Source organism: Oryzias latipes, chromosome 2 (genome assembly GCF_002234675.1).
Source record: "Oryzias latipes chromosome 2, ASM223467v1".
Lineage (NCBI taxonomy): Eukaryota > Metazoa > Chordata > Actinopteri > Beloniformes > Adrianichthyidae > Oryzias > Oryzias latipes.
In genome coordinates this window covers 5107345-5124144 of record NC_019860.2, presented here as the reverse complement: position 1 = coordinate 5124144, position 16800 = coordinate 5107345, and the positions used below count along the sequence as shown (strand labels likewise).

The 16800-nt window shown below is 41.8% G+C and overlaps 4 protein-coding genes across 4 annotated transcripts in view; 1 reads left to right on the top strand and 3 right to left on the bottom strand.

Moving 5' to 3' along the window:
* The window catches only part of LOC110013959 (gastrula zinc finger protein XlCGF57.1-like), a 317596-nt gene that overhangs the window by 85009 nt on the left and 215787 nt on the right, over positions 1–16800 (bottom strand). The window lies entirely within an intron of this gene.
* The window catches only part of LOC101172629 (zinc finger protein 436-like), a 1005429-nt gene that overhangs the window by 839468 nt on the left and 149161 nt on the right, over positions 1–16800 (top strand). The window lies entirely within an intron of this gene.
* LOC110016657 (zinc finger protein 502-like) overlaps positions 1–16800 on the bottom strand; it is a 970715-nt gene that overhangs the window by 895276 nt on the left and 58639 nt on the right. The window lies entirely within an intron of this gene.
* Positions 1–16800, bottom strand: part of LOC101165030 — a 103423-nt gene that overhangs the window by 56969 nt on the left and 29654 nt on the right. The window contains exons 26-33 of the mRNA XM_023961723.1: positions 14197–14420; positions 13931–14122; positions 8273–8430; positions 7953–8195; positions 7428–7573; positions 7143–7300; positions 6607–6790; positions 6081–6521 (exon numbers count right to left, since the gene is read on the bottom strand). Of these exons, the coding sequence (XP_023817491.1) occupies positions 6081–6521; positions 6607–6790; positions 7143–7300; positions 7428–7573; positions 7953–8195; positions 8273–8430; positions 13931–14122; positions 14197–14420 (1746 nt within the window). The remainder of the gene's footprint in view (positions 1–6080; positions 6522–6606; positions 6791–7142; positions 7301–7427; positions 7574–7952; positions 8196–8272; positions 8431–13930; positions 14123–14196; positions 14421–16800) is intronic.

Genomic DNA, 16800 nt, shown 5'->3' with positions numbered 1-16800 from the left:
TTGTCCTGTCCAACAGCTCGGCAAACAGATGAGAGCTGAAAGCCTCAACCCCAACCCCAGGTACGAGCCCCAACCCCAGGTACGAGCCAGGACCCCCCAAGGGAGACCAGCTCTGCGCTCCAGGCAGCCACCCACCCGGCCCACGGTTGGTCCAGGAAGGAGCAAGGCAGGGGACAGCAGGGGAGAAAACGGGGGGCCCGCAAGGGGTGCTGCCCCCCCCCCCCAGCATAGGGCCCAGGTCCCCCAGCCTCGGGGCCCCATCCCCTGAGGCACCGACACCCCAGGCCCAGCACGATCCACCCTACACAGAGAGAGAGGAGCCAGAGAACGCCCCCCCCCCCCCCCCCCCCGAGCAAGCCCAGGCCCCCACCCCCAGGCGCCAGCCCGGAGAGAGCTCTGGTCAGGCCTCGACGGGACCATGACAACCAACTGGCCGGGGCAACCGCCGATTGCCACCAGCGGAGACCCGTCAAACCCCCAAGGTCCCGTACCCATGGTGCCCCTCCCCCAGAGGACAGGGCCGACAGGCCCCCCCCTCACACACCCCCAGACCCAGCAGCCGCAGCGGGCGACACCCAGAGTGACCGGGGGCCCCAAGAGGGTTGCCCCGCCCCATCCCAGAGCCAGGGAAGGGTTGATCCCAGCCCCAGGTGTAGATGGGCAGCCCATCCAGCGCCGCTGGACCTACCTCAAAGTTTTTTTTTTACGTTTGCATATGTTGCGTGATTGAGCTATAATAAACACCTTAAACACATTCATCTTTGCTGATAATTTACTTTCTCTGCTAGTCCTGTGTTCAGACTTTCCTGTTTTTTTTCAGACTTTCCTCTCCTTCTCTCCCACCGTGCCTGTCACTGTCTGTCGTCAGCGCGCGCTCCCACTGCCTCTGCGCGGCACGTGGCACGTGTTCCCTTTACACACAGAGGCGCGCGCTTTCAGAACCACACATCCTCATTCTAAAACTGAAGTTTCCGTCTCGCATCGCATTCTTATTATTAATTTTCATTGTATTCATTTCCATTACAAGCTGCGTGCGTTCAAAATCCTCCGGCCGCCCGGAGGATTTTGCGTTGGGGGGGTGTAATACTGTTCTCCTTCACTCCGTAACATCAAACATGAACGCGCACTGTTAGATTTCGATGAATATCACTATTTTGTGCAGCGCAAAGTTACGTGTCAGTATAAACAAAGGCGGAGCCTCCTGCCCCGCGTTCTTCATGGGTGTCAGGTTTCATAGCTACCAGAAAGGTGACAAAGTGTCTGCAGTCTGTTTATTACTGGGCAACATATAATATTCTGAGAAGATGTCTGTACCAAAGAGCACAGGTGAACTCGCATGCAGCTAGAGAGCAGAAGAATCAACACGCACCCCTAACACACGTTTGCACACCTTCCTCCTATTCCTACACAAGACGCTCTGCGCTCACATACACAGTCAATCTACAACACCTATAGTTAGTAGTTAGATAGATAAGTAGTTGATAGTAGTTACTGTTATTTGTTAATAAAGAATAGTACGTTGTAATTGTATTTATTTCACATGCGGCCGCCGAAGGATTTTGTGTTGTTGTTTTTTTTTTTTGGGGGGGGGGGGGGGGGGCACTGCGGTCAACCGCGACACCCCGCCCCCTGATGGTTCATCACCGTGCTGATCAAAAATTCGACACAGCCACAGCTCTAATCTCAGCAGCTGACAGGAAGCGGCTGGAGAAGCTGGTGAGGAAGGCCAGCTCCGTTCTGGGGCTGCGTTTGGACTCAAGGCAGGAGGTTGGGAGAGGAGAGGATGGTAGCTAAGCTATCATCCCATCCATGATGGAGAACGACGCCCACCCCATGTATGAGTCTGTGTCCTCACTGTGCAGCTCCTTCAGCGTCAGACTGAGACATCTTAAGTGTCTGAAGGAGCGACACCGCAGGTCATTTCTACCTTCTGCCATCAGACGGTACAACCTTAGCTGCTCCCAGTGAACCACGTTAAACAACACCATCGGCTCTGTCTTATTTATCTTACCCTGTGCAATAACTGACTATACGGCCATCATGTGCATTTTTTTTTAGAAATGTATGCGTGTATATTATGTATATGTGTTTATACTGACTCCAAAGTTTTGTTTCTTTTATATATTGCTCTCTCTCTGCCCTGTACTGCTGCCGCAATAAAGAAATTTCCCCATCGTGGCACTAATAAAGGAATATCTTAATCTTGTTTGTCATGCCTGCAGACGGGCAGCTGGAGAACCACTGTGGTATGGGATGTTGTCCTTTAGGGTTGAACAGGAAAATTAATATTCAGGGTGGGTAACTTGTCTTTTATCAACATACTCTTTGGCAGTCCCTTTGCATCCGAAGGCTACATGCTTCATACGTATCCCATCATGCATTACACAACCCGTACTGCCGCTCGACCAATCAACGTGTCCCTGTAACTGAATGCATGCTTTCATTACCAGTAGACTACATTACTGTAATGCCCTGCTCTTTGGTCTTCCCAGAACAAGGATAGCAAACCTTCAACTGCTGCAAAATACAGCAGCCCGTGTATTGACGAGGACCAGGAACACATTACACCGATTTTAAAATCGCTGCATTGGCTCCCTGTGCAATTCAGAATTGATTTTAAAGTTCTTTTATTGGTTTATAAATGTTTTATGGTCTCAGGCCTTAATATTTATCTGACATGATTTTAAAGTATGAGCCTTCGTGGACCCTGAGGTCCTCTGATACAGGCCTTTCGGTTATTCCAAAAGTTAGAACAAAAACATACGGCGAGGCCTCATTCAGTTTTTACGGACCTCGCCTGTGGAACAGCCTCCCAGAGAGCCTCAGAGCTGTAGAGACTGTTCATGTTTTTAAAGGAAGGCTCAAAACCTACCTTTTTAATCTCGCTTTTAGTTGAATTTTAGGAATTTATTTGATATTTTAATTATTTATTTTTTCTTTTTACTAGTTTTATATGTGTATGTAAATACATTTTTTTTGTATTTTACATTTTTTAGTCACTCTTAGCATTTCATATGTCTATTAAGGTTTATTGAGGATATGGGCTGCAAGGTGGAACAGAGGTTAGCGCTCTTGCCTCACAGCAAGAAGGCCTCCGGTTCAAGTCCTGGCTGGGGGAGGTGAAAAACTACATCAACAAGGGACCTTGCTGTGTGGAGTTTGCATGTTCTCCCCGTGCGTGTGTGGGTTCTCTCCGGCTTCCTCCCGCCGTCCAAAGACATGCTTCATAGGTTAATTGGCAATTGTCCCTAGATGTGAGTGTGAGAGCGAATGGGTGTGTGATTTAGGACATTCTACCCTGCGACAGACTGGTGACTTGTTCAGGTTGTCCCCTGCCTTCGCCCAGAAGTGGCCGGGATAGGCTCCAGCAACCCCGTGACCCCGAAAGGGAAAAACGGTTAAGAGAATGAATGAATGAAAGAATGAATATTAAGGTTTATGTAATTATTTGTTTCTTGCTCAATTTTAATTTTCTTCCTTTTACATTTTAATTTTTCCCTCCAGTGATTTCCTCTGAGGGATCCTCCACTGACCCTTCTCAGTGAACGGGGTCGCTGCAATGGGATCTCTCGGGTCTGACTCTCTGTTCGAATCTGGGGGGTTTCTGTGGTAGTGTTCTCTGTGAACTTGGGTTGGGGGGGGTCACTGACGAGGACATGCCCCCAAAATGTGGTTTTCTCACTTCAGGACAAACCCAGGTCTCTATATTTCATTATTTTATCACTTTTTTATCATGGTGTGCGTATGTATGTCTGTGTGTGTGTGTGTGTGTGTGGGGGGGGGGGGGGGGGGGTTGTCGCACTGTTTGTCTTGTCATGTTGTTTTTTAAATTTTATTAGATTTTATGCACAGCACTTTGAGTGACATATGTTGTTGGGTGATTTGATTTGATTTGACAGTTCCTCGTGGGAGGATAAACCCCTGCATGGGATGTACCACCAGACCATAACTGAAGTGGCTGATAACAAGAAGTCCTACCAATGGCTAGAAAGGGCTGGCCTACAAGACAGCACTGAAGCACTCATCCTGACAGCTCAAGAACAAGCCCTGAGCATCAGAGCAATAGAGGCTCGGATCTACCACACCAGACAAGACCCAAGGTGTAGATCTAACACACCAGACAAGACCCAGAGTGTAGGCTGTGCAGAGGCGCCTGAAACAATCCAGCATATAACTGCAGGGTTTAAGATGCTGGCAGGTAAAGCATACATGGAGCGCCACAATCAAGTGGCTGGAATAATATACAGGAACATGTGTGCAGAATATGAACTGGAAACCCCAAGGTCAAAATGGGAAACACCTGTGAAGTGAAATGAGACACAACAAATCTAAAAACGTTTGTGTTTCAAACGTAAAAAGCAAAAAAAAAATAGCATTTTTGAAAGCAACATACGTTTTTTGTAAAGCAAACAATTAAAATTTTCATTTGCAACATAAAAAAGTTTTGTTTGCAATGTCTTGCCATATATATCACTTCATATGTCCTGTGCAGAAATGTAAAAATCCCAAAATTTGACAGTTTGCCACAGATGGCTATCAAACTTCTTTTGGATATTCCCGACATGTGTTTTACATAAACTGATGCAAAAAACTAGGTCTAGATGCTACTGTTCTAACAGTAGAGTTCTTTAAAATTTTAATTTGTTGAAAAAAAGAAGTCTTATACAGGCCCTTGAAAAGTATTCAGCCCCCTTAACTTTTCAACCTTTTGCCACATTTCAGGGTTCAACATAAAGATATCAAACTGTAATTTTTTTGAAGAATCAACAAGTGGGACACAACTGTGAAGTTGAACGGAATTATTTGGACATTTGAAAATTTTTTAAAAAATAAACAGAAAAACTGGGCGTGCCCCTTTATTCAGTCCCCTTAATTTGATACTTTGTGGCGCCACCTAAGTCTCTTGGGGTTTGTCTCTATCAGTGTCGCACATGGAGAGACTGAAATTCTTGCCCATTCCTCCTTGCAAAACAGCTAGAGCTCAGTGAGTTTGAATAGAGAACATTCCACAGATTCTCCATTGGATTCAGGTCTGGACTCTGGCTGTTCTAACACCTGGATATGTTTATTTGTGAACCAGTCCATTGTAGATTTTCTTTATGTTTTGGATCATTGTTGGAAGACAAATCTCTGTCCCAGTCTCAGGTCTGTACAGACTCCATCAGGTTTTCTTCCAGAATGCTTCTGGATTTGGCTCCATCCATCTTCCCATCAATTCCAACCATCCTCCCTGTCCCTGCTGAAAAAAGCAGGACCAAACCATGATGGGGCCACCACCATGCTTTACAGTGGGGATGGTGTGTTCAGGGTGATGAGCTGCATTGCTTTTACCCCAAACAGAACATTTTTCATTGTTGCCAAAAATTTGGATTTTCAGACCAGAGCTTCTTCTTTCACATGTTTGGCGTGTCCCAGGTGGCTTGTGGGTAACTTTAAACAACAGTTTTATGGATATCTTTAAGAAATCTTGAAACTCTTCCATAAAGGCCAGATTAGTGAAATATACGACTGATTTTTGTCCTACGGACAGACACTCTCTCTCTGTGTTGTTTCTCATTAAACAAGTTTGAAATATCCAATCAATGTCGTTCAACTTCACAATCAGAATCAGAAATACTTTATTGATCCTAGACTTGGGAAATGTTTGTCACCATAGCAACTGACAGCAGAGGGGAAAAAAAGACTAAGAATTAAAAAAAAAACAAGAAAATGTAGCATAAATGCAAACAACAAGGATGTATAATTTAAAAAGCTCTTTACAGAACAGTGCAGGTAAAAAGATGTGCAAAAGGAATGTGCAAAAAGGAAAAAAAAAATAGATAATAAAAAATGTGCTAAGGTTATCTTTTGTATTGTCAGCTTTTGAACAGGGTTATTGCATTGGGTATGAAGGATTTCTGGTACTGGGAAGTTTTGTTTCCTAATTCTTCAAAAAAAAAATACAGTTTTATACCTTTATGTTTGAACCCTGAAATGTGGCAAAAGGTTACACAGTTAAAGGGGCCCGAATACTTTCACAAGGCACTCCAAGTAAGACTATGCCACCTCCTCTTTAATTCCTTTTTCAAAGGTTGTCATACCTGTGTAGCCTCCTTGCCTTCTTCAACACTTCAAACATGTGCTCCTGAAAGACGTCCAGCCTCCTGTAGCGACCACGCTCCAGGTTCATTCGGATTATTTCAAAGTTGAGAGGTGGTTTCTCAGGGGCAGCAGGATCCACAGCAGGAATCTCAGCCAGAAAGTCACTATAGCATCGGCGCTTCTTTTTCTGGTGTCCCATAACAGAAACATAGAGGTCCCTGAGGAGCTCCATGACCCGACGACCCACTGCCGGTGACCCAGAGTCTTCCTCAGTGTATGGCATGATGTCCATGTCACTTGACAGAGAGCTTTGCATTTGAGGCATTGAAGGTGTCACAGGAGCACATTCATCCTCGTCCATGTCTGCCAGTTTAAGTTCAAGCTCATCTATCTTCTTGTCCAAAAAGGGTGAAGCTTCCTTCTGTGGTACATAGAGTTTCCTACACAAAACACCAAAAGAAGATGGTAAAAGAAGGATCTGATTCACTTTAGATCAGAGGAGAAGTTCTTTTTGACTTTCCAAACCTGAAATAGTAAATCTCATCCTCCACCACTTTGGAAGAATATGAGAAGCGCTTCAGACCCTCTAACTTTTTCACTTGTTTCTCTGTCTCAATGTAGCTGCTCTCATACACCAGGATGTCCTCCTCGGTGTATTCTGTAGGTCTGCATGACAGGTACTCCTTAAAGGAGGACACCATACATTTGCCTGGAAACACAACAAGGGTCGTTACCAAGTCAGTTGGAAAATAAATTTTTTTAATGACATGATTTTGGCCCCAGGGCTTCATTATAACGTTTCCTCACAGTAGAGCCAAGCTAGAAGTTCCTCTTACAATTCCAGCCCTGTTTTCATGCCTGCATTCTTTATGTTGGGGTCTTGGGGTGTATGGGTGAATGTCAATGGTGGGTGGGGGAGGAGGTTGGCTTTCATTTCAAAATGTTGTGCCTATGTTTGGCTTTCGTTTGTAAAGCTCTTTAACAACATAAAAAGCACTTTTTTTTTTATCAATAACGTTTGAAGGCCCACATTCAGAGATGGCTATATGGCTGTGCCGTACCTAGGACACAAGTCATGGGCAAGGTTTCCTCCAGGTGACTTAGAAAAACCTCTCTCTTGTAAAACATCTTTGTGGGTTCGTGCTCCGTTTCCTCAGGATGAATGAAAATAGGTCCAAAGAAGAAGGTGGTTCCATTCTGCAACCACAGCTTCTCAATTCTGTAGACAAGTTAGTAAAACTGCATGAGGAATCGCAAATTAAGAATTGTACTTACAACACTGTCATTTCTTAAAACCTATTTCTTGTTCAGAAGTTTTTCATGACTATATATTTATTTTCACCAACCTGGCAACCCGGGGCTTTGACAATCCATGTGATTGGATATATACGCAGTCTCCAAGTTTAAACCACATGTTATTGTAGCATAACTGTTCAAAGTACTGGCAGCCTGGCTCGGCTCCATTTATCTCCATGGGAACATCCTCTCGCTCCTGAAATGTTGAACATTCACAAACATTCAAATCTTGACAGTCTCTAATTTGAAATAGAGTTCTTTGCTCCCAGAATTAAATGTTAGCATATGAGTTCTCAAACAGAAACATCCAGATTTTATTTTTTCCAGCAAATCAAGGTTTTAAATACTAAGGCAGAGTCTGGACAACAGAGACTTCATGAAACAGCTCAACATGCGTTAACACCTAAAAATAGTGGCAGACATGTAGTTTTGATAGTAAATATAGCTTTTGTTTAAACTGACTCAAGTTAGCAGAATCTAAAAGGTTTACTAAATATGTCAAGCATCTTTAAGAAAGGTTGATCTCATTTAACTGCAACAAACAACAATCAAATCAAGCAGGTGCTTCACCTCACCTTGTCCTCAAAACTGCCGGGGTTTGCATGAGAGAAGGACGCTTTGTCCAGGTTCGGTTTGGCAAACATAGAGGGCACACGAACGACGGGCAGAGGCACCTCCCGGGGCACCAACTTTACTGGACTCTTTGGCAAAGACCATTTTTGGATTTTCGTGAAGGACCTGGCTTTAACACCATAGCGTGACTCACACACATACACATCTGCAGGTTTGAAGCCCTCAGGTTGCATTTCGAAGTAATCCTACGTGAATCACAAAAAGACACCTAAATTCACTACAGTTCTATTGTCATATGAAACCTTTTTGGGGGGTGTCTAACCTTCACAGAAAGAACCACACATTTGCCGAGAACTTTACTGATGGGCACTCTGTTGTAGTAGTAGCTCTTGAAGACTTCTTTTTCCAGAAACGTTTGTGAAGCCAAGTGAATAGTTTCACTTGGCCGCTTCAACCAGCAGCCATAGAGCCACATCACACCTTCAAGGAACAAGAATAAATTCATTTCAAAATATACAGCAGAATACACTCAACTCAAATGTTGTTGCCTGAAGATAGGTACACACATCAGTAAAGCATGGCATTTGACTTCACAACAGCTGATGCTCATGCGTCTCTGACTACTATGAACATTTTTATGAACTATCACATGCTGATCATATTTCTTTTTCGATGGAAATGCTGAGTTTACCTTTGAGGCCAGGTTACAATCATGAAAGTTCCTCATATTTGGATTGGAGCACTCTCAGAAGATGCAGTGTCGATGTACACTGTACATTCAGATAAATTATTAACTAATATTTCTCCTCCTAGATAAGCAATTGTATTTAGAAATGTATGAAATACGTTTTATTTGTAAAAAGGACCAGCCAATGAGAGCTGATTCCATGGCAATGTTATAACAACATCCAAAACAACAATAACTAAGGTCTGCAGGACTGGTTTGTTCCAAACAGCTCTTAAACAATGGCTGAAAACAAACCAGTCCTGCAGATGTTAGTTATTGTTGTTTTTCTTGACTTTTTTAGACTTGCTTTTTATTGTAAATAACCTTTGTAAATATTTTTACCACTAACATTGTGCTATTGTATTGCGTTGTCAATGTAACTGTTGAATCTTTTATCCTGCTTTAGGACAACGGATGAAGCTGGCATATATATGTCAAAGCAGCTGCTGAAACATTGTTTAATATGCAATGTCCTAATTCAAAATAAATAAATAAATAAATAAATAAAAATCTGCTGAAAAGTCTGCTGAAGTCAAAGTTAATACTTCTGGCCCTAAAACAATTCCATGTGTGGTAGATGGGGTCTCTGGCACTGAAAATATTTTAGAACTATGGTGACAACACTATATAAGAATATTTCACTGTGTCCAGAGTAGAGCTGTGACGGTCTTGGATTTTTGATCACGGCTGTGATGAACCACCAGGGAGCGCGGTGTTGCGGTTAACCGCAGCTATCAAAACTCTATGAGATAATCCTGCTGGACAGGATTCCAGAGTTTGTAAAAATGACTGATAATCCATTTGGGTTTAAAGAAAAGCTGGGTCCTGACATGTGTATATATGATCTTAAAGAAGTGATCTATTTCTGTTTCACTGTTATCTAGATGCCTGTAAAGCTATTGACAGAGTAAATCATACGAAAGTATTTATTAAACTGGTGGAGAGATGTGTACCTAAATGTGTGTATTCTGGCATATTGGTATGCTCAACAAACAATGCAGGTCAAATGGGGAACATAGGGTCTCAGACCTTTACTACACCATTCTCTCTCCTATTCTTTTTAACTTTTATGTGGATGAACTGTCTTTCAAACTTAAAGCACTTGTTGTTCACACTTGTTGTGTGGCTGAAGATCTCATTGTCAACCATTTGATGTATGCTGACGATCTAGTTGTGTTGACTCCAAGTACTACTGGTCTTCAATTTCTTAACATCTGTTCAGCTTATGGGCTTGATAATGACATCACATTAAATGCACAAAAAAGTCTGATTATGATTTCTCAGACAAAAGAACACTAAAACCAAAATGTCCCTGGTTTTGACCTATCAAATGCTGTGCTCGTGTGTACTAATACGATAAAGTATCTTGGGCATGTCATTTCAGAAGACTTGTCAGATGATGCAGATATCTACAGGAAGTGTCATGGTGTATATGGCCAAGCCAACACTCTCTCAAGTTTGGTATGCGTAAGAAGGAGTCGAGGTGGTGTTATTTAAAGCATTTTGTCCTCCTCTGTATACAGCTCATCTGTGGACAAACTCTGCCAAGGGACACTATTGTGCACCATTTAGTGTCGTCATCGTAGGTGCAGCCTCACTTTAATCATGGAAGTAAATTCGAATTTGACAAGTCATATTACCGCATTCGGGGTAGCCGATGCGCCACAGGACACGGCCGTGGTGAACAAGAAACGAAATCCGTGCAAATCACAATCACAATCACTCTCACTAAAGCTTGGTGCATGGAATGTAAGAACAACAAACGACAGTGATGGTTCAATCAGACCAGAACGCGCAACAGGCATCATAAGTAAAGAACTGGAAAAAGCCGCTTTTGATATTTGTGCCTTAAGTGAAGTTCGTCGACCTGGAACGGGAAATCTTGTTGAGAAAAGCCATACAATCTTTTGGAGTGGAAGTGACAAGAAAGAAGCAGGCGTGGGTTTTGCCATCAAGAACGATTTCCTCACGCAGTTTGATTTAAATCCAACCCCAATAAATGACAGACTTTCCACACTACGAGTAATGTTAAAAGGTGGTGACTATTTGACGCTCACAGGTATTAGTTATGTGTCATGGGAACCTTGTTTCAAATGAAAAACAGTCTTAAAACCACTTGGCAGCATCCATGCTCTAAACATCTTCACCAAATTGATCATGTACTTGCCAACGCAAGTGCAAAACAGTATATCACCACTGCAAAAGTTGACACCACAGCTGATTGCTTTACAGACCATAAACTACTAACCTCAAAATGCAAGTTCAGAATTCAACGTAAAAAGAAAGGTTTGAAACCCCCTAAAAAATTTGATATCACGTTAACTTTAGAAAAGAAACAATGTTTGAAACTGTTTCTTGATGAGAAGCTTCCAGATTGTAACCTTGATTGGGAAGAATTTAAAGTGACCTTGCAGGAAGCTGCTAAACACACTTTTAATCAAAAGAAAAAAGTAGCAAATGACTGGTTCGACGATCAAGACGAGGAGATACAACAACTCTTGAAAGATAAACAAAAGAATCGAAATGAATTACGCGAACGCATCAGGCTTTTGAAAAATCAATGGTTTCATGAAAGAGCAGCAGAGGCTGAACGTCACGCTCAGTCCAAAAACCACAGAGAATTCTATGCAGCTATCAATAAGATCTACGGTCCCAGGAGTAAAACCACACACCCAGTACGGTCGAAAAGTGGCGCCCTTCTTACATCAACCCCGAGCATCAAGGGTAGATGGGTAGAACACTTTAGCGAGCTACTTAACCAACCAACAACTGTTGACGCGAGTCTTATTGATGATATCGAACAGCTCCCAACCGATGTCTCACTTGATCTTCCAATAACTGAAGAAGAACTTGATATTGCACTCAAAAATACAAAACTTGGTAAAAGCCCCGGTCCTGATGGTGTTTTGCCTGAAGTACTTATACATGGTGGTAATACCCTAAAAGCATTCCTTTTCAAGATTATTTCAATGTTCTGGATCACTGAAAACATACCATCAGAAGTTACCGACCCAAACATCACCATCCTCTTCAAAAAGGGAGACCGAAGTCAATGCGGGAACTATCAAGGGATTTCTCTGTTAAGTGTGGTGGGGAAAGTGTTTGCTGATATCCTCTTACAGAGACTCAAACGCATAGCTGACAAGGTTTATCCCCAGTCACAATCCGGATATCGTGAAAACAGAAGTACCATTGATGGAATCTTTACTCTCAGACAACTTATGGAAAAAGCTAAAGAACAACGTCAAAATATGTACATTGTTTTTGTTGATTTTACCAAGGCTTTCGACACCGTAAACAGGGACTTTCTCTTTAAAATCTTGAGTAAGCTCGGCTGTCCACCAAAGTTCGTCAGGCTGATTCAAAGTCTTTATTCTCAAGTTAATGCCCGTCTTATTGTCGATGGAGTCTTGACCGAATCGTTTGAATATAACAGTGGTGTGAAACAGGGATGCAAGTTAGCACCCACACTGTTTGGTATCTATGCTTCAGTTCTTCTTCTACTTGCATACAAAAATATTAGCCAACAATTCAGTATCAAAATTAGATTCCGCTACGATGGTGATCTCTTTGACTTAAAGAGATTGAAAGCCAAAACCAAAACCTTTACTAACTTTATCAGAGAAGCACAGTACGCTGATGACATCGCTATCTTTAGCGACTCCTCACTTGGTCTGCAGACATTGCTAGTGGCATACAACGACATGGCAAAACGAATGGGTCTGTCTATCAATATCCAAAAGACTGAAACTATGTGCATTGGTCCGGAAGAGCAGTTTTTCATCAACGGCAAGCCAATCAAAAATGTAAACCGTTTCAAATACCTAGGGAGTATTGTTACCAGCGACTGTTCAGTAAAAGAGGAACTAGTCACACGTACACAAGCTGTATCATCTGCGTACGGTCGGTTACGTCAACGTGTTTTCGATTCCCATGACCTTACACCCTCGACAAAGCTGAAAGTTTATACCCAATGTTTGACGCCATTACTTACATATGGTTCCGAAACCTGGACACTGTACCGACATAACATCAGTCAGCTTCGGACAGTCCAACAGCGTCATCTGAGGAAAATACTAAGTATAAAGTGGAACGACTACATAAGCAACGAAGAGGTGTTACAGCGAGCGAATGCTGAGGATATTGAAATCAACTTAGTTAAAAGTCGTTTGCGCTGGCTCGGTCATGTATCTAGAATGGATAACAATCGTCCTGTAAAATCCCTCCTCTATGGTGAACTTGACAATGGTATTCGTCCTGTTGGTCGACCGACACTAAGATATAAGGACACCTGTAAAAGTATTCTGAAGTCAGGAGGAGTTTTAGATCAATGGAAGGAGTTGGTTGCTGACCGACTGCTCTGGAGAAGAACCATCGTAAATGTTTGTGAAGCCGGGAATGCAAACTGAATTGCAAGCTATAACCGAAGAAAGGAGCACCGAGCACGAAAGAAAGCCTTGAATGGAATTTGAACTTGATAGAATTAGTCTTTATTATTTATGCTTTAAAGTGTTTTATCCGTATCGGGTTGAGGCGTTTTTTATTGTGGACAAACTATAAAAGTACCAGTATCAGAAAGCTGAAGGTGGTGTTCATCTTGGCCATAAGTAACATACAGTACAGTTAGTGCCATACACTTCCAGTCAGATTTATGGACACACTGGAGGGACTGTCTTTTTATTTGTCCTTGTAATTAATGTTTATGGTGTTGTATGTATACGTAATAATTTTATCTTGTTATATTTATTTTTTTAATTAATTAATCTTTTTATGAATTATTGTAATTTTTCTAACACTGCTTCTTGTGTAAGGAACTTGTGTAAAGAGGGAGTCGAGGTGATGTTATTTTTGTCCTCCTCTGTATACAGCTCATCTGTGGACAAACTATAAAAGTACCAGTATGAGAAAGCTGCAGGTGGTCTACAATGAGGCTCTTAGGGTGCTTTTAAATAAGCCAAGGAGGGCGAGTGGTAGTGAGCTGTTTGTCCCTCAGAATTAACACTCTTTTAATTAATGTATTTTTTTATGAACTATTGTCATTTTCCTAACACTGCTTCTTAACTTGTGTATTCTTGACACTGTGCTTTTTTTATGGAGTGGGTTCGTGTACACCTTCTTTTGGACTGAGTCTGGCATAAATTCTATCAATCTATTATAAATAAGAAGCTTGGTTATTGTAGCAGTGACACTCTGGTGCTCTACATGTAATGCCATGGCACATATATCTGTGACAAACAGTCCTTAGAGGGTTACCAGCGCTGTCTTCCCACAGACGATAAATGCAGACAATGTGAGGCTTGAAGTACACTTCTGATGGCTCCACATAGACAAATTCTCCCACGCTGTAGGTGATGTTGTCAAAGGAGCATTCCTTTACATACTTGAGAAGAGGATTTGGTACCCAGGGATCTATTTGTACATAATGGGTTGTTCCCTCTTTTTTATCTGCAGAAACATTTCAGATACATTTTAGGACGAGAGATTCCTGTGTTTTCATGCATGAATAATAAATCAACTACCTTTGTTTTTCTCCCGTTTCCCTTTTTTTGCTTTTTTCTTATCCTCCTCAATCTCTCTGGGAATTTTCTCTCTTTTTTCCAGATCTACATCACTTTGTAAGTGTTTCAAAGTGTAACGGAGTGCAGTGGACATTAGGATCTCTCCATTCTTGCATAACTCATCCCGGGTCTTGATTAAAAAGTACTGCAGCTCCACTGCATCTTCAAATATCTTTGAGTCTGTCCTGTAAAAAGACAAAGCATGAGAACCATTAGTATGTATTTGAGCTGCTTTGATTATTGTTCAGGATCTAATCAACATGCAAATCCTAAAAGAAAAAAAAACGCTATTCAAGCCCCGAGCGGTGTTTTTAGGCGTTAGCCCACAGGTGCGACCTGCCCCTGCTCTCGCCGCCTAATTCTAACTCGCCCTTACTGGCTGAGCAGCTGCTACAGGCCCCGCTCTCCCCCTAGCACATATGCCAAATTGGTCAGAGCTGCATGTGATTATTTCAGTAAACTGTTTTTTAAAATGGCTGCTTTCCCGTTTCCGGATTTTAGTTCCATAGCAACTGTTATATGTGTTTAGGTCACCTGGGGGTAAGGAGCCCGTGATGGGACATGGGTAAAAATACTTAGATTTACAGCAGATACCTTTACATTTCTGTCTGTCTTTATCTCATTAACAAGCTCGGAATTCACAGAGGATGTTTAGAGATCAGATTTATTTAATTTAAAAAAAGCACAAAAGCATCGGAAATCACGTCTCCATGTCTGGGTTCATTCAGACTCCGGTACGCTCTCCGTCCCGCCGGAAAAGCCGCTTTCCGCCGCTACATCTGTGTCTCTGTGACCCAGATTCATTCAATAGGGCATAAATAAAAATAGGAATCAAACAAAGGGATCTATATATTATTGTCTCCATGAAAATAAGTAAAACATAATAAGATTTAGGAGGTCCGAATTTGCTGCTTCCCCATACAGCAGTGGCTGTCCGTCCGCTCACATGACAAGCAAACGAGCTCCGACTGCCCACGGAGGGAGCTATTCCCAACCATCAATCAATCAATCAAACAAACTTTATTTATAAAGCACTTTTCATATAAAAGTATAACACAAAGTCCTTTACATTAAAACAAAACAAGATAAATAATATAAAAACAAACATGAAAATTAAAATAAACAAGCACAAAAATAAATAAATAACAATAGAAATAGGGCCCCCCTCCCGGTACCTACACAACCCCCCATTTCTTTCACATCTCCCACCCCCTAACTAGTGGGGAGAGATAATGAGAAATGACAAATAAGAAATGACAAATAAGAAACAGGCTGAGCACGAAAACAAGATGTTGGAAACGCTAGTAGTTGGAGCCTCCCAACCCTAGCCACAAGGACTCACAATCAACCCCAAATAACAAAACCCAAAGTACCAAGACCAAAACCAACATCAAAGAACCCAAAGACCAACGTCAAAGATCCAAAGCCCAACCCCTTTCATCCTACAATAAAATTCACAAATTCTAACAAATTCCCTGTCTGCATTTTTGGGTCCAGCTACTCCAATCCTAACTAAATAAATAAATAGTGGTAGTAAAAAATTAGTTAAAAGCCAGGTTAAAAAGATGGGTCTTGAGCCTTTTTCTTAAAAGCATTAATGTTCTCTGCGGACTCTAGCCAGATTTCTAAGAAGATAAAAAACAGTTTTAACCATCTGTTTTATTTGTGGGATAAAAGTTAGCTTAGAGTCAAAAATGACGCCCCGGTTTCTGACTGTTTCTGAATGACTTAATGAAAATTATTTTAACTTCAGACACCGTTTCTCTCTCTTGGCTTCAGGACCGATAACTAAAATGTCAGTTTTCTCCTGGTTGAGCTGCAGAAAATTATTTTCCATTAGTAATTTCACATCTAAAATACAGTTAGAAAACAAGGGATTAAGGATGGAACATTGAGGCACACCACAATTAATTTCATGGACCCCGGAAAAGTTTGTGTCCATGCTTACCATAAAGTTTCTCTCCATGAGATGGGAATCGAACCACTTGAGAACAGTCCCCGAAAGGCCAAGACTTTAAAGTCTGTTTACAAGGATCAGGTGATCAACAGTATCAAAAGCTGCACGTAGATCTAACAGAACTAGTACTGAGATCTGATCTGAATCCAAGGCATACCTGACATCATTAACAATTTTTAACGAGACTGTCTCAGTACTGTGGTTTGTTCTAAAACCAGACTGGTTTATCTAAAAAATGTTATTTTGTAAGAGAAACAAGTTTTTCTACTTAAAAATGGCAAGTTGGACACAGGTATGTAGTTATTAAAAACAGAAGGGTCTAAGTTGGATTTCTTGAGTAACGGTTTCACCACTGCCATTTTAAAGGCAGCAGGAAAAATACCAGTCTGTAGAGAGTTCATGATATTTAAAATCTCACTCTCAAAAGACCCGTAAAATGATTTAAAAAGTGATGAGGGGATGGGATCTAAAAAACAAGTCGTTGGATTAACTTGGGAGAAAACTCGACCAAGTGTTGCAGCTTCAACCAGGTCAAAACTGTCCAGTGCTTCCTCAGGTAAAATCAACCCATCATTACCAATAAAAAGGCTTTTCTGTCCATTTACAAT